This window comes from Kryptolebias marmoratus, linkage group LG4, assembly GCF_001649575.2.
Source record: "Kryptolebias marmoratus isolate JLee-2015 linkage group LG4, ASM164957v2, whole genome shotgun sequence".
NCBI classification, from domain to species: Eukaryota; Metazoa; Chordata; class Actinopteri; order Cyprinodontiformes; family Rivulidae; genus Kryptolebias; species Kryptolebias marmoratus.
Window position 1 is genome coordinate 15,964,621 of NC_051433.1, and position 18,093 is coordinate 15,982,713.

An 18,093-nucleotide genomic window follows, 5' to 3' on the forward strand; every position below is an offset into this window, starting at 1 on the left:
GGGAGATCAGAGTCCAAAGCAGTATCAGGCAGGGAGCAGGCAAGAGACGATGGTCGAGGAACAGGCAAGGGTCGAGATCAGGCATGGACGAGAAAAGTACGCTGGACATTTACTTGCTTGGAGGCTTTCAATAATCTGGCAATGAGTACTGGGAACTGTGGGTATTTATAGGGACAAGAACAGGTGAAACAGATGACTGTGATTACATGGGCATGGCAACATGGGCGTGGCTTGAACTGTGGATGAGTGGAAAGTTACTAGGCTGTGGCATGACTGGAAGCAAGAGGCGTGGCAGGAACAGATGGAGCTGTGACAAAAGGTTTATAAAACAGAATTGAGTGATCTGCTTTAAAATGGCAACAATCTTTTTTTGGTCTTGACCCCACTCAGACTAGTCATTAGCTCATCAGTCTGGTCAGAATAAAACTCTATTTCTCTAAAATGAGGTTGTTCAAAGAGCTATCTACAACAGGTAAGATAGTAATTATGCATAACCTTTCCACAGAAATCCACTTTAAAGTCATTTTACAATCTGCAAATACAACCAGCTGCAACATTATATCTATTTAAATGTATACATGTTCTTTGGTGATGTGAACCACATTATATACACACATATTTCAAAGGAAAAAGTGGGAAAAAAATCACAGTAAGAGTAAAGGTGGAGGAGTGAAACCCACCCAAACAAGAAGCTGAGTCATCACCACATCGGCCTGCTGACAGGCAGCGTGCAGAGCAGAGCCAGGCAGTCGGAGTGCTAAGAGCGACTTGGTGGGGAGCGACAGGCCAGGAGGGACGTTAATGTCCTCCTTGGTGCAGTGGGCCAAAAGGAGCAGCAGCTTGGGCAGATTGCGCTCCATCACTGCCAACAGTAGACGACCTGACAGAGTGATGTCTGGGCCCTCGCTGGGAGTGGGAGGAGGCAACGGCGCCACGAACAGTTTCTGCTCATACTTGGCTCGGATCCATGACTCACGCTCTTCTCTGAGCAAACACAGAAAAAAAAGAATGAACTGTCAGTGAAATTGACCTGCGCCTTCTGGTTCTTGTTGCCTTTCTGCTGGAACTAGCCGAACACATCAGCGTATGTTGCACAGGTGTACTTTAAGACAGTTAGGTGTGCTTTCTTTAAGGCTGAAGGCAATTTACCTGGAAGCATCAGGGGCTGGTTTACGGTGGCCCATGGTGCGGGCCTCCCATGTACTGTTGACCATGTGGTTGCCGATGGTGCTGAGAACCAGCGTGAGCTCTCTTGGCAGATCGTCAAGGGCTAAGGAGCGAACCCGAGACAGGTGGGTCCCCAATTTCCTGTGGATCCCAGAGCACTCGATGCATATGAGAGCGCCCAGGTTCAGACTGGCCCAAGTTGGATCTTAGGGAAGAAGAATGGGACACAAAGCAGATTAGGCCTACGCCTCATCTGAAGCTGAGCTACTGTTTGAATCTGTAAAATGAACATAATTGGGCCAGGCTGTGCTAAACAGACGTAGCCTCAGTTATGCAAAATTACATGTCAACATGTGTGCATGCGTTTGTCTGTCTGTTAGCAAAATATCTTAGAAACTACTTGATGGGTTTTAATGACACTTTCAGATGGTAATCGGTGGTTGCACATCTACAACTTGGAGTCAAACCCAATTCAAGATGGCTGCCACAGCTACGTAACCTTAGCAAACACAAAAATGGCTGTAACTCAGTCAAATTTAAATATATTGAGCTGAAATTTGGTGTGGTAGTATCTAAGTGTCATCCCCATGACATACTCTGAGCACTAACAGTTCACACAAAATCTTGATTTAAAACTTTGGCATTCAAGATGGCCGGCGATGTGCATTTCTTCCTAGAGTGCTAGTTTCATTTATTGTCTTTGCATCCTCCTGCTTTTCCTGTTTTCCTGTTAGTCTGTTTGCCTGCTTGTTAGTACGATTACGCAAAAAAAAAAAAAAAATTGTCATAATAGTAGATTCTGTATTTGAAGTTTCAGTCAAAATTTAATGACCTTGGCCGTAGCTCTAAATTTGTAAAATTCTGATGAGTTTTTATTAAATTACCATCCTTCAATCAATTCTTCAATCAGCAGGGCTCATTTCTGTTTTCCACAATGATTAGACTCATTAATCAAAGTGAGCAGAGATAAGCTGACCACTGTTTCCCGTGCTCTACAAAGGAAAAAGAAGACACTACAAAGCTGGACTGGGCAGAAAGGTGAAACCTCGACAGTCTGAGGGTAATGTGGCCGTTCAGCGCAGCACAAACAGCTGAAGTACTGAGAGAGCGTCACTAACTTGGAGCGTCACAGTCCACACAGAAGTTGTTGCCCTTTGCGTTTCGGATCGCCTGCAGTGCCACAGCTTCACTCTGACTGTTCTTACGATCCTGAGAAGAAAAGAAAAAAAACAATGTTGCAACAAAGATACCATCAGCAAGTGTTTCTGCACAAATATATATAAAAAAAGATTGTTTTTCTGAGGAAACACAAAGGTACAGAAACACTGAGTTTCTCAGTGGATGCATAGTTATCCATTTCCATAAAGTATTAAGTATTCAGTAAAACTCAGGCTAAAAATAAATGCTTAACAATGAGTTAAGCTTCTTTCTTTTTCCAGATTTTCAGCAAAAAAGTTCAAACTTTTGTAAAGTATCTATAGCTTTGAATACAAATAGTGTAAAGTGGATATTATGTGTATCCTTTTGCTGGTCCTTGCCTTGTTTTTGCTGCTCTCACACAGCTGCAGGCTGGCCAGGATCTGACTCTCGATGGCCTGGACCCAGGAGTCCCTCTCCTCGACACTCTGAGCTTCGAAGTGCCACGTCTGGCCGGTACTCGACACCACTAAGAAGTCAAAGTTCTCCTCGTCTGACATGGACAGAAGGCAGTGGTCCAACTTCAGAAACTGAACGCTAACTTTGATTTTTGAAGCATCAGAACAGCAAAGAATTCACAAACATCCAGAATTAAGTAAAAAAAAAGGACTTTGATGTGTGTAAACTTTTCAGTCCTGTCCAAAACCTAAACCTTTGAGCTGAAACTTTCATATTCATGTGTGAGAAGTGAGTATTAATTTAAAAAAGTTTATTTTCACTGCAGTAGCTTTATATCAAATATGAAAGAGACACCATCAGGCTGCTCAATGTGTGGAGGGAATCTGTATTTTTATGGTATAGATGTTATTTATTAACTTACTGTTAACTTGAAATAAATAATCAGTTCCTGAGGTTATGGGTTTGTTTTGAAGCCTGGATGAAGTCTGCTTTTAAATACAAACCTTGTTTTAGGCTTTAAAAACCTCTAGGATTCATCTTTTTATGCTAACAGTTTCTCTGGATGGTATTTTTTCAGACTCCAGTGCGCCCATAGGGGACGTTTGTGTTATCATTGACTAAGATTTTCCTTTAATTCACATAATAAACAGCAGCATTTTGCTAATTTTTCTGCCTTTAAATCAAAGTATAAGACTCTTGAACTTGTTTTAATGTGATCTCTTATTTACTTTAAACCTTCCTGTTTTGAATTCAGTCTTTTTAGTTACATTCCTATTCATCACAACATTTTGGTGTGAAGTGCAAATGGCATTCATATGTTTTTAGTTTGAATATCTTTTATCTCTATGTTTTCCTTTGGCTCTGAAAAGCACTTTGAGTTGTGCTTGTGTTTGAGAAGTGCCATACAGACAAAGCCGAGTAGAAAAAGATGTAACGTTACTGAAGGACATTACCCGTCTTGCTCACGTTTCTAAGGCTACCAAAACTTTTGAGTTTCCACATTTTGCGTTTAGCTGCATGAGAAAAGAGAGACAAAAAATAATGTTATACATTTATATTAGAAAAAAAAACCCGATGCATATTAAAGTTTAAAAATGATAATAATTAACTCTGGATAAAAATCTTGTAAGATTACAGGATTATTGTCTTTATTAAAAAAAAGGCTGTAGATCTAAAGAAAAGGCAGAATGTTGTTTATTAAAACATATGTATGGTTTGGAAGTTTTACTGCACCGTCTGCTTGACCCATGGTTGCATCTCCTTTCTGGTTCGTGCTCTTCTTTCTGCGATGCTTCTTCCTGTCTGTCAGCGGGGAGGCAGAGCCCACGTCTTTAGTGGAAGAAGAGCTGGAGACTCCCTCAACGGCAGAATCTAAAGCAGACACACACAAAAACATAAAAATGAAAACACAAGTTGTATATCTGAAACCAGTGCAGTCCTGAACACGCAACCAGAAATTCTTTATCTTGCTTACCGACACCTTGAGCATGGTTAGATAGTGTGGACGGACACCGCTGCACACCAACGTTACTCCTCAGGAACAGCGCTCCTCCCAGTTCCTCCATCTCCTCCACCTGCAGGAGGCTGCTGGCACTGACTGGGACTGGAGACACAACAGCAACTAACATAACTACTCACGCAAACAACAAATGTGGTGAAGGAAATTATTCTAAAAGTTCAGTGTGGCAGGTTGCAGGTTTTTGCTGGCAAATAATTGGGTTATTTATTTATGTTTTCAACTTGTCATATTTGTACATATGGGTGAGTGAGCCACAGGTTTACTGAGACTTTATAATCTACAAAATCCAAATTATTCCTCCAAACTGAGGAGGAAATTCTACTCCTCTAATTTATTCGTTTAAACTCTACTTCTTCACATTGAGGTAGTTCAAAGAGCTATCTACAGCAGGTAACATACTAACTGCTTATAATCTTTCATGAAACTCAACTATAAAAGATCAGAACTATCCCTTTAACAGAGCTGCGAATAAACAAATGCTTGCAAGAAAAATTAGTGGACGTACATCTACAACAGGTTAACTTTTAAAGTCAAGCCGATTCAAGATGGCCATCAAAGCTTATCAAACTTAGAAAATGTAAAAGTGGTAATAACTCAGTCCATTTTTGTCATAGTTTTGGTATTTTCAGTTTGTTGTTTTGATTATTGTCTTGTTTCAGTTTAGTTTTTCCTGTTCATGTTTGCTGTCACTATTCACTCCTCCCCAGTCACTCTTTTGCCCCTGATTATCTGCCACGCCCATCTCCACCTGTAAGTCATTGTAATCACTCACCTGTGCCCACTTCCCATAATTATCCCCTGTGCATATAACCTGGTCATTTTCTCTCACACACCACTGGATCATTCCGTTTTGTCATGCTTGCTGTTGCTTTATTCACGTCTGATTGTGCATTGCCTTGTTTCTTGTTTTTGGAGTTTGAATTTTTGTTATTGTTAGTTTTGCTGCCTCGTCAGCCTTTTGTTTTGTTAGAGTTTTATTTTAATAAATTAGTTTTTGTGGATTAAGATGAGTCTGCGTTTTGGGTTCGCCTCTGTCTCCATGCCTTATGACAATTTTACAGATATTTAGCTACAATTTGTTGTGGTGGTAGCTGAGAGTCATCTCCAGCAGAGACTCCCACTGCTAACAAATCACGTCATCTTAGTTGAACACTTTGGCATGAAAGACAGCTGGGAATATGCACTCCTTTAAGGAATTCTAGTTTCATTACTTGATGCTAAGATGGTTCAGCAATCTGTGGAACCGTGGATTGTACCATTTATCATGTTTTACATGGAGCTGCAGCACGCTGGCTTAGTTTTTGTTAAACAGAGAAAAACTTGGAGTAATATGCACTGTGTTATTGTCGGTCAGAGGTTTATTTTATTCAGATTTAACAAGAGCTGGATGATAATAGGAATGTAACATTTTGCCATTTTATAGCACTGAAGTGTGGCATCATGACCCATAAATAGTTTTCAAATCCAGCAACAACACAAAGCATATCTGTTTATTTTTCCTGATTAGTATGAGCATAACTATTATTACAGCTTTATAGTAATATAAACTATAACACTTCTTTACTTTCTGGCTCTTCATGGGTGTACAGCCGCACTCTGGCATTTATGTCAGATTTATTCCTGTTTAGCATTAAAATAGTCCACTGTTTTTCTTCTGGTTTAGCTGTGTTTAGCCTAAGGGAAGTGTTCCTCCATCCTGTCATGATGTAATATGTTTACCCTCAGGTCCCAGCACATCTTTGACCCGCCCATTAAGCCCAGCCGGAGGGCCACACGCGGGGACGGCACGGGGGGGTCGCTTTCCCGGCACCTTCACAGTGACTCGCAGCAGGTCCATCTCTTTCCCCGGGGTGTTCAGCATGTACTCCTATCAAAACCACACAGCGAAGCGCTGCGATCAAACATCAGGCGTTTGCTCCGAGCAGCAGATTGTTTCTCAGCACTGTGCTAACACACCGACTCACATTGACACTGGAGTGGTAGGACAGTATGCCGTCGTTGGACAGAGTGACATATTTCTTTTTCCACTCTTTGTTGAGCGAGTTCCCGCTGCGCTTCAGCAAGATGCCCTGATGGTAAGAAAAACAAAGTGAAAAAATGAGTATTCACTGCGAATATCTCGTGCGCTCGTTTCACACATTTCGGTGGCGTAAAGACTCCCGGCTGCCCGAAACACCCACCAACTATTCATCAGGCTAGCAGCACTTCATCAGTCAACATGATGAAAGCAGCTTCTCACATTTTGAAGTGGCTGCTGGTGCGACGTCCTCCGCTGAGGGTCATCAGATACATCATTTCTGCTTCTGCATCGAGCACACATCAGTGTCTCACCTGTTTGACGGGAATGAAGCGCCCGCTGCCGAAATCCCCCTTATAGTCGGCACTCCGTCTGTTTGAGTCGCTGCCTCTTCGACCCTGGAGGACAGAAAAGCAGTGGAAATACAGGCTAAAGGTTGGGGTTAATAAAGAATATTTTACAAAATGTCTCACCTATTTGGCCAGATATAGTAACGATCCTCAAAAAGTAAAGAAACTGTTTGTAGAGTTTCACTTTTTTCACCTATATTGGATGTTTAAATGGCTTCTTCCGACTAAAAGGTTAAGAACAATTCATATCTTACTTGTTGTAGATAGCTCTTAGGATGGCCCCAGTTTGGAGAAATTAAAAATTCTGGTAATTCTGTCATTGTTTCCCTCAGTTTTTCTCAGCCCTTCACTCACACCTGTCCTCCATTTGATAATCAACCCACCTGCTTCCACTTAGTAATCACTCTCCCCAGTCTTTATACTCCCTGCATTTACCTCCTTCCCGTCTCCTGTTTTGTGTGTAGTCTCATTGGATTTTGTGTGCTCTTGACCTAATTTGTATTTTTATGCCGCCTCACCAGTTGTGTTATTTTTAAAAATTTGAGTTTCCATTCAGCTCTTGCCTCTGTGCTACATTTTGGATGCACATCTACAGGTCAATCATGACAGCCTTTTCTCCTTTGTGCATTTGCCAAGTCTTCATGTTGTTATTCTTTTGTTCTTATCCCATGTTATCCTTTGTGTCTGGCCTTCTCCTGCTTTGGTTTTCTGATAATTCTATCTAAACAAATATAATGTGGTGCATTTAAGTTTTTATGACTCATTTTATCAACCTATGTTCTTGTATTGACAAAAGGTTCATGGTTCAAATCCTAAAATTCAGAATTTCATTACATAAAACAAAATAAATGAAGAATAAATTAGGAAAATAAGTATAAAACATAAAGATGTTAAAGTACAGGTGTGCGTGGCACTTACCGCAAATCTGGGGGTGCGCCTACGAACTCCGCGGACTGACCCAGGCCCGGCGCCGTCCGGTTTCTCACCTCTTAAAGTTCTACCAATCTCTTTGTGGCTGATCACCGGGGTGGAGGGAAGAGATGAGGAGTAATCGCTGCTCTGACCACCGTTACTGGCCTACAGGAAGGAAAGAGTCGGAGCAGAAGGCGGAAGAACGTTTAAACAGCAAGAGAAAGGGGATAATGCACAGAGGAGAGTCTATTAGGTTTTTACCTGTCCTGGAAAGACCCCAGACACAGGGGTGGAGCCTCCAGAGTGACTTGGAGAGTTGGGAAGAGACTTACAAGAAGCCAGTAAAGCGGCTTGCTTCTTGGCCGCCATGATCTTCTGAGCAGCTGTTGAGGAAAAACAGAACACATCATCCAGATTTATGCATGTTCTGCAGGAGCTTCCTTCACTCTCTCATCTTGCTTTGACGCACCATCGTTGAAGACTCGGTTCACATTGAGGCCGTACGTGGCGCAGGTTTCGTAGTAAGTGCAGCGACGCACATCCGAGCAGAGCTGTCTGGCCTTGGGGTCATCTATCACCCTGGGGTTGGTGCTGCTGATCTTATCTAGAAAACCACACCAACTCAAGGTCAGGTGTGCAAACTTTTAAACAGAGGTGCATGTCATGTATGAGAGTCTTACCCTGAGTGCCAACAACTACAAAAGGTATCTCAGACACAGGCCGATGCATGGCAAGCTGGTGGTAGAATTTGTAAACTTCCTGGAAGCTGGCCTCGTTTTCCAAACTGAAGACCAAGATGACAGCATCCACCCAGCTTGCAAACTAAAAAAAGGGAACAAAATAGCATTATTTAGACACAAGGCTAAGAGTAAGTTCAATTACTTTTTCTTGTTAAATAGGTTTAGGTCCGTTTCCAACCTACCTGAGCCCCTGGGAGTTCTGTCTCCTCTCTGATTATCATCAGGTGGCTCTGTCCGTCCACCAGCACGTCCTTGATGTACTGCCGTCCTGGGTGGAAAACAAAACTGTTGACTTTGCAAACATATTTAACTGCTGCAGCAGGAAGATTTTAGGTGACAAATGATCTAAACCTGTCAAATGACATACATTTGTTGTAAGAGACCCCAGAATCAACACCTGCGCAACACCTCTGAGCACTAAGGACTACAGCCAAGCAAGAGTTACCATGAAAACCACAGAAACTAAATTGTGGCAAAGTACAGATCAGATCAGGGTTTGGGTTATAAAAGTATGTACAAGGACCCTCACCATGATGTGGAGCACTATTAAATCAGTTATTAGAAAATGGAAAGGTGATGCCACCACAGCAAACCTGCCACGAGATGGTCATCAACCAAAACTCATGGAAAGGGAAAGAGGGCATTAAGAAAAGCATCCTAAAGATAACCCTGATGGAGCTAGGCAGCTCTTCTGCAGAGATGGGAGGATCTGTCCAACGGACAGAGCTGGACTTCATGGAGGAGTGGTCAGGAAGAAGTCATTGTTTAAAGAAAGAAAAAAAGTTGGACTGTTTGGATTTTCTTCCCCAAGTATGTGGAAGGTGCTGTGGTCAGATGAGACTAAAACTGAACTTTAGGATTATCAAGAACAGCTCCACGTCAGAGGGAAATCTAACACCTTTCATCATGCCAAGAACACCAACCCCACAGTGAAGCATGGTGGTGAAAGCGTCATGCTATGGGATTTATTATTTATTTTTATTCTTTTATCAGCAGGGACTAAGACTGGTCAGAGTTGACGGAAAGATGAATGGAGCAACATATAGAGAAATTCAATTAATTTCCACATGGTGATGCAACAAAATAGAGAGAATAGGGGTGAATATTTTTACAACCCACTGTAAATGGACACAGAAGAACCCACAAACACAGATAAGGAAATGCTGAACCAACCCTCTGCATTCTCCACTGGAAGATAGCTTCCTGTTAAGTGTCTGTGGACGAGGGCAGACTTCCCACTGCAGAGACCTCCCAAAACACCCTACAGAACACAAACACACACACACACACACACACACACAGCATCAGCACAAAACCCAGCTGAGAGGTCTGTCAGAGCTGTCCTCCAGTCCTTGTGCTTACCAGGTGAAGTTCTTGCACAGTTTGGCTCATGGTCCATTCTGGATTGCTGGTGCAGGCAACTGAGGAGAGACAGCAATAAGAAAAAAACGAGAGAAAAGGTAAATTAATTAGTAACGACTTGAAAAGAAAATGTGATTCACTAACGTTACAGGATGCAGGATACAAGCAACAGATTGGACAATGTTGGAGTTGAAACTTGTTTTGTTCCTTTTGGTCAGAATTTAACTATTTTCTCCATACCAAAGTTGATGAACAGCTACATAGAACAAGTAAAATATTAATTGTTTTTAACTTGTCCACAAAACCACACGTCAGACAATCTGAACTGTCTGCTTGAGTCATGATCGGGGAGGATTCCTTTCACAACAGCTGGAGAAGTCCCACTGATTTTGACTTCTGACCTTAAAATCCAGAGTTCAGCCTTAAATCCATGTGAATGTTTGCTTCATGTTCATCGCATTCCCTTGAGGCACTCCAAACTTATTATGTTCATGAGAATAATAATTTTTAAAAAAAGCAAATAAACCAAAAGACCCTGTTTCCGGTCAAGATACAAACCAAAGTGAGTCACTAATAAGTAAAACCAAAGGTGACCGGTATCCACTTAAGGGACGCAATTAAATATTTGAAACGGTCAGAATGGTACAAATTATTAACAACAGTGACTCAGTTGGGTTTCATTTAGTCAGGAAATTGTCTAGAAGGAAACTTTGAATTTAAGGTGACCTCAGTGAGACCGAGAGCATCCTGTAAACTGATACCAAAGTTTTTGGACGAGTCTTGCCAAGTAGGGAAAAAGTCTCCCCCTGAATGTTTAAAAAAGATATTGCTGACTCTCTGTTTGCTTGTGGACTCAGCACAGCAAGGAGCGTCCAGACCTGCCCTCAAGGGCTCAGAGAGGCTACAGCTTCCTGCATCAGTTCGTCTGTTGACTCCAAAGTTTTAAATCAATTATAAATTCGTGGATGCAAAAAGAAGTGGGCTTTCATGCCGAATGAGAGTCAATGCTAAAAAAAAGTTATGCATCATGGGGGAAAAAAGTGAGATTATGTCTGTCGTAGCAAAAAGGATAGTGACAGGAAGACCCAGCTTGTGGATTTTTAATCATTTAAAACAAACGGTTCAACGTGATCATACCAGCCCTGTTTCATTGTCTAGTTTTAGGAAGACGTTGCTCTGTAAACAGACTAAAATAGGATTGTGAAGAGAGGACGCATTTATTGAAAGACTGCATGGTGGAAAATTAAAAAAAAATCCTCTTTGTCCTCGTTTTTATGACTCTATAGCTCATTCTTAAAATTAAAATCTTAAGCCAAGGACATATTTCTTTTCTAAACTCTCTGAAATGTAAATCATGCTTTACCAGCTCTCATATTCAGATGTAATACTTTTCCTGAAAGAAAAGAAAGATGAGTCAGGATGTCATAATAAAAAAATCTCCAGGCCTTTAAGTCAGATAAGAAAGATTTACCTAAATAAAAATAATAAATATCACTTTTTTCTATACTTTGCTTTTCTAAAACGTTTACCACTGATTTCACATTAAAAAAAAAACACCAATGGATGAAGCCAGGTCTTAGTCCTACTTTTTTTTTTTGTTGTCAACTCATTTGTGTTCAATCAGTTCTGTTGTTCTGCATTTCCATTCAAAACTGTTTTGATCCACACAGGTCAGGAAATGGGATTGGGTTGTCATCTAGTTGGTAAATTTCTCCACTGTTACACTTCAGGAGCATTACAAAGACTTTCTGTGTTGACACAACCCCATATCATCATGCATCCACTGCCATGTTTCACTCACAACACTGTGTGGTTTAAGCCCGTTCTAACAATTAACTGGATTCTTCCTATATACTGTACATTATTTTTGTTTGTCAACTTTTAGATGGTTTGGAGCTGTGGGTAGAAAATGACATTATGCTGTATCATCCATGACTGAAGTGTCACAGAAACACATAATAATAATAATAATAATAATAATAATAATAATAATAATAATAATAATAATAATAATAATAATAATACTATATTTTAGTAATTATGTCTGCAGCATTTGACTTTTTGTACTTCATAAACAGATGGTTCTAGTAGTGAGCTCTGTGTGGTGTTGGACGCAGCAGCTCTTAGTAGTTATTGAGAATCTTTATTTTCTGAAAACAAAATACACAAAGGGAAGAAACAACGTGTTAATAAGTTTAAAAAAAAACATTGTAAGGGGCTTTGTAGGATCTAAAACAATTATAGACCGTTTGCCATGTAGTATGAAGTCACTACAGATGGATGTTTTGATTGGTTCTTGGAGAAATGCTGTAGTTAGTAAATGTAGCTAGCAATCCTTGAAGAAATGCATATCATCCACTGACTTGCATGGCAAAGTTTAAAACAAATATGTTGTCTGATCTGTTCGTACTCGGAGTATGTGTTGGGGAAGACTCTAAGCTAGTCCCACAACAAATTTGAGCTCAGTATCTGAAAAACGGACTGAATTATAGTCATTTTTGTGGTCTCTAGGGTCAGTTGACTGTGGCAGCCATCTTAAATCAGGTTGACTCCAAAAGATAAGTTGTAGATTTGCATTCAGTGATGACTTTCTGAGCGTTTCATTCAAATCTGTCCACTTGTTCATGTGATATTTTTTTTTGCTAACAGACACACACAGAGACATTATCACCCACCTTTCATAGCAGCAAGCATTAACAACTCAGAAATGACATTTGATGTTATATTCTATGTCTGATAAAGATAGGAGTTGCTTTAAATATTTCTTTATAGCGGACTGAACAGGTCTGAGATTTTATTTTTGGTGAATGAACATTCATTAAAACAAACAGAACAACACACACACAGCGAGAGGAACTGCTTCCAGATGTGCACTGATGCTGTCTCGCCGGAGACAACAGATACAGTTTGTGTCGTCACATTAGGAAGCTGCCGGGTCAAGTTGTTCTGGGCGGTTCGGCAGCAGGAAACGGGTTCTAACTTTGAACACCACCATCACCCCCTCACCCCGAACACTCTCCCCTCATCCCCATCTTTGGGCAACCCCCCCACACCCAGATCCCCTTCCACCGAGAGCGTCACGGCGAGGACCAAGCAGCATCTCTCGCGGCTTGTTGTTGCCATGGCAACTCCGTTTTCCAGAAGCCTCCGAGCCCGGATCTCTATACAATAAAACGGCCTCTCCTGGATACGGCGATCCGTGTGAGAGGCATCGAGACGCGATGTCCACCTGTGCACACACGACGCTTCTCCACCGTTTTCATTTTCTCCCGGTGCTGACCCATATTCTCTGACATGAACCGTCATCTGATTGGTGAGCTCTTACTGTACGCACTGCGATCACAGACTCATCGTGACACAACCCTCGCAAACACTTCACAAACACTTAAACGCAATGTGACGCTGGCAAAAATGAATGGGCTCCATTGGAAGGCTGATTAACTCCACGCACAGAGCCGGAAGTAGCAGGTTCCCACTCCCCTCACCCTGCCATGAACACAGCTCTGTGTATCCCCGACCTTAATTATTCATGTCCCACTTACTCCTGACAAATTATTCAGAGCTCACTCTAATCCTATACTCCCTGTCAAAAGATCATCTATGTGTGTATATACTTTTTAAATTAATTCAGTGAGAGTCAAAATTTCTTCCTGCTGCATCAATTTCTTTAGTTTCAGGTAGAAAAGCCTGAGTTTGTCATGAACCAATTACTGTTTGACAACCAGAGTTTGTGTAAATTCCTCCACAATAGATGAAGCACATGTGGAAAGTAACAGAGACATGATGTAACGATTTGCAAGTGTTTTTAAATGCACTCGATCTTCTACGTTCAAAGTCTATTCGTAGTTGGCTGTTTTTGTTAGCAGTTATTCTGTTACGACACCCAACACCAAGGAGCCTGATACTTTAAACACTTCTCCATTCGAGCGGCTTTAACAAGAGAGTTTTTGTTTCGGCAAAAAAACGATGTCCTTCTCGTTCCGATACATTGTCATAGAGCAGCACCAAGGACAAACAAGACTATGTCTGAGTCATTATCAGGTTGTTCTGTTAGTGTCTTGGGCAGAGGATTACTTGGTTGGTGAAATGACTCAAAATAAGGAAAATTAGTCACGACGACTTTCTCAAAGCTTCAAGTTAAAATATTTAATTTGCTTCCTTTGGCCAAATCCTGAAAACATCTCAATCATTATGACATAAAGTAAAATAAAGGGCAAACATTCACAACTGAGGTCCTTGAAAGTGAGAATTTCTGATAACCACAGTTATTATTGTTGTATCAAAAACATTGTCAATGTCAATTTTATTTATATAGCACGTTTTAAAAAAAAATAAAAGTTAACCAAAGTGCTTCAAACAAACAGGAAAAAGCATTTTAAAAAATAAGTTCACATCACACATAAAAAGCAACAAGTACAATAAAATAGGCTAAAAACAAACTGAGACCAAATCTGATGAAAATCAAACGGAACTCGGATTAAAAACCAACGTAAAAAAGTGATTTTTTTCAGGCGGGGTTTTAATAGAGCCGATTATCTTGAAACAAGTTGATCTCAAAATGAAATCAGTTGTAGTCGTACATCCAATGATTACTTTCTGAGAGTTTGTCCATATGTTCGCAAGATATTTTGCCAACAGACAGACAGATCTGATTCCGACAGTTAATGGCAAAATTAAAACAAAGACTCTGCGTGATACACTAGTGCTCAAAGTATGTGTTGGGGATGACCCTCAGCTACTTCCACATCAAAGTTTAGCTCAATATCTGGAAAATTGAATGTGTTAGAGTCATTTTTGTGTTGGCTAAGGCTAATTATCTGGATTGACTCTAAAAGTTAATCAGTAGTAGGTCTACATGCAATGATTACTATCTGGAAGTTTTGTTAAAATCTGTTAACTGGATCATGAGATATTTTGCTAACAGACACACACACACACACACAGGCAGTTACATTATCGACCACCTTTCATGGCTGTGGGTGATAATTATCAAAAACAGGTGTTCACCTGTAAAGCTTTCAGTCGCATCATGCTCATGTTGACGTGTGGAAAATGTTGTAAACTTGAAAAAAATAAGCACAGATGCCTATTTTTATCAAAACCGATCCACTTGATGAATTTAGGCTAACCTTAGGTGCGATGATCTGAAATGTGACAAATTAGGCCCAAAACACTCATTACCAAGCTTGTTGTTTGGATATGGTAGGAAATATGTGATTCAAGTTTTATTACATGAAATAAAATGATCCTAACGGCTTTGATTCAGCCCGTGGAACAACTGTGACCACAATTTTCAGATGGAGTGAGTTTTCTGATTTTTGTTTTTGTTTGCGGGGTGTATACATATAACAGACGGACTTTTATTCCGTGCTTAATTCAGCAGAGGAAGTGTGATGACGTCGGAGGAGATGTGCTGGAGATCTTCCCGTTCTGCATGCATGGCGTGCTCTTACCTTCCTCCTCACTCGAGCCCCTCTCCACAGCAGGATACAGCGGAGGCGCGGCGTTGGCACTCGGTGACCCAGCTGTACTCTTGGTAAAAATCCCACTGATGAACTTGAGCATCTTGCGGTCGCGAGGAGGAGCTCGCTGGACCGTTCCCCCCTGACCCTCCTTCCCTTTCTTTAGGTCCTCGGAGAAAGAGTGCAGGTCGCTGTTGTCGAGGGTACAACTTGTACCTTTCCTCGGAGGCCTGGTCACGTCGGGGGCAGGAGGCGGAGGTAGAGACACGGAAACCGCCTTGTATCGCTCCCCCTGAGGGCTGTCCCGGGTCTTCACGCCTGAGAACCCTCCACTGGTGGGAGCTCCGGGCCGGATGAGCGTCCCTCGGCCGTCGCTGTCGGCCCAGGACGCCCTGTAAGGCCCCAGAGTCGTCGCTGCCATCAACGGAGGCTGGTTGTCCCTTCGGTCCAAAGTTTTGGCAGAGTGGTACAGGCTTGTGTTGAGCTCCCTCCAACACGTGGAGTTCCCTCCTGCATGTGGCCTCATCACCACTTGGGGAGGCTGGCTGATCTGCTGCGGGGCAGAGAAGGGGAGGCTGGAACGGGAACGGCTGTTCAAGTCCGCTCCGTTTTCCCCCTTTAGGAACAGGGCGGGAGGCTCGCGGTACAGCTCCGTTTTAGGGCGTAAGGCATCTGAGCGGGGCCCCTTTCTGTGCACGGGCCCCTCAGAGAAAGTTCCCCCATACACTTTGACCATTTGCCTGGCATGTGGGTGTACGAATGATGGGTCTTTGCCCTTCCCAACCGGTCCAGCGTCCCTTTGGAGCGCCTCCTTCCTCTCAGGCTTATCCCTGCTCTCAATCGGGCTGCCGTACTTAACATGCACCTGTTCCACTTCCTCCTCCACCTGTGCGTTTTCCTTTTCCCCCACTTCCACACACAGAGGTCCTTCCTCCTTTTCAGGGGCATCGCTCACATCCTCCTTCTCCTCCTCCTCCTCCTTCTTCTTAGGGCTCCCTTCCCCCTCTGGAGGGCCCTCCGTCTGGTTCCCTGCGACATCCTCTGGCACGGCCTCAACCTTCACCAGAGTGAGGGAGATGAGGTAGGTGGTGCGTCTCTGCGTGCTGCCTGCTTGGCTCATTGGGACAGCAGACCTCAGCGTGGTGGCACCTGCTCTCTGACCTCACAGGATCTGCACACCTCAGTCATGGCAAAAAGGCTGAAGCAGAGGGAACACAAAAACCAAAAACATCCATCAATCAATCAAACTGGTTAGGTGACATCAGGTTGCTGGAATAATAAAAAAGATTAAACATTTTAAAACCAAGGAACTGGTTGGAAAAATGAGAATTTCTAGAATACATACAGCGCTGACCCAGTGGTTAAACAAGTCTAGACTGTTTTTTTTTTAAAGCCTCCATTATTCCTCTTCAATACACATCGCTACAACTGGTGTCTACCACTGATTCATTCATAATCTTTCCCTCTTTGCCTTTCTTGTTTTACAAAAATCTGTCCAAATCTGCCATACAGAAACACAGTCAGATAAAATAAAAGACATTTTGTTTTCCCTCAGAGTCTGTGCCTCAGATTGCAGCCTGGAATTATGCAACAGTCTGTACCCTCGGCTGATCCGTTTTCTTGACTAGATTATAATGAATGCAGGTTGAATAAATGCCACTTTATGGCACTGTGTGTGTCTGAGCTTCCCGGCACCCCCCTCCTTATATCATACCTTCATTTTTTTTTTTTTCCTAGTAGAATATCCACTCACAGCTCCATGTATGTTTGATCTGATGAATTTATCCTGCCATTACAATGCCATTCAAATCAAATGGCACATCAAAGAAGGCTGGTAGAAATATCTCCTCCTGATGAACCCGAGATATTGGAGGGGGGAGAAAAAAAAAAGAAGGTGAAAGGCAACGGGAAAAAAATGGAAATCATTCAATTGTCACGAAGCGTCTGGCAAGTGGAGCCTCCGTTCGACAATGTCATGCACAGAATTATGTGCACGGTGCGAGGGTCACTGAGAGATGCTCAAAAACATCTGTTGTTCCGCCTGCAGAAAGGGGAAAAAAAGGGGGGATTAAGTAGCCAGATTTAGGGATCCAAGCGATGCTTTCTTGTGCCCGTATCCCTCCTCTGGAGAGCAGCTCCTCTCGGTCACTGCATCCTCTCCTCCGAGAGCCTCATCCAATTAGCAAGTCAATAAAATGTGTCTGTGAGGCAGAGGAAGCCCAGTAGCTCACCAAAGCCTGCCCCTCCTCCTTTTTCTCCCCCTCCTCCTCCTCCTCTTCTTCTTCTTGCTGCCACTGAAGCCTTGCAGCTCCCCTCTACCCCGCCGTCAGCCTGCTGCACAACCAGCTCTGCACAGGATGCAGCTCCGGCAATTAGACTGGGAGCAAGAGAGGCGGCAGTGGCGGTGGTCCTTGCCCACGTTCATCAGATTTTCCTTTTCTTATCTGTGCTGACACAACAAACGAGACAGGAGAACGAGATAGAGAGAGAGAGAGAGAGAGAGAGAGAGAGAGAGGGAGGGAGAGAGAGAGGGACAGAGGGAGAGAGAGAGAAAGGAATCAGCTCTGCTCCTGCCACAGCATCTGCTCTGTCTCCAGCTCTTTCAGCCCTTTCTTCACCCCTTTTTCCACCCCATGTTCCCCCTGAAAGAACAGCCGAGGACACCCGGGATGGATAAATCTGAAACGAAGTGAGATCAAATAGGAGAATAAACGAGGAGAACAGCAACAACTACTAGTGAGAATTACCCGTTTTGGTGTGCAAAAGAATATGAATGGGACCAAGAGGGTGGAAAAATCCAAACAAAAAGCACAAATCTGATCAGGAAAATAGATCAGTGCTCTCCAAAGCTCAAAAGATTCAGAGATACAGATGTCCCGCATTTAAAAACATAAAGAGCTGTCACAACCACCCACACTGAAATATGGACAAACACATGGATCTGTCTTCAATGATGTAAAAGTCAGTG

At 42.5% G+C, this 18,093-nt stretch overlaps 1 protein-coding gene across 1 annotated transcript in view; it reads right to left on the reverse strand.

Annotated features, from left to right (window-relative positions):
• Nucleotides 1-17,447, reverse strand: part of LOC108235800 (arf-GAP with GTPase, ANK repeat and PH domain-containing protein 1) — a 24,561-nt gene extending 7,114 nt beyond the window's left edge. Inside the window, exons 1-19 of the mRNA XM_017416038.3 lie at nt 16,840-17,447; nt 15,117-16,323; nt 9,664-9,722; nt 9,475-9,562; nt 8,484-8,569; nt 8,242-8,383; nt 8,031-8,165; nt 7,823-7,944; nt 7,568-7,726; nt 6,614-6,697; nt 6,247-6,351; nt 6,002-6,149; nt 4,238-4,366; nt 3,997-4,134; nt 3,717-3,776; nt 2,706-2,857; nt 2,286-2,376; nt 1,150-1,372; nt 681-984 (exon numbers count right to left, since the gene is read on the reverse strand). Coding sequence (XP_017271527.1) covers nt 681-984; nt 1,150-1,372; nt 2,286-2,376; nt 2,706-2,857; nt 3,717-3,776; nt 3,997-4,134; nt 4,238-4,366; nt 6,002-6,149; nt 6,247-6,351; nt 6,614-6,697; nt 7,568-7,726; nt 7,823-7,944; nt 8,031-8,165; nt 8,242-8,383; nt 8,484-8,569; nt 9,475-9,562; nt 9,664-9,722; nt 15,117-16,245 — 3,354 coding nt within the window. The 5' untranslated portion in view covers nt 16,246-16,323; nt 16,840-17,447. The remainder of the gene's footprint in view (nt 1-680; nt 985-1,149; nt 1,373-2,285; nt 2,377-2,705; nt 2,858-3,716; nt 3,777-3,996; nt 4,135-4,237; nt 4,367-6,001; nt 6,150-6,246; nt 6,352-6,613; nt 6,698-7,567; nt 7,727-7,822; nt 7,945-8,030; nt 8,166-8,241; nt 8,384-8,483; nt 8,570-9,474; nt 9,563-9,663; nt 9,723-15,116; nt 16,324-16,839) is intronic.
• Nucleotides 17,448-18,093: the final 646 nt, after the last annotated feature.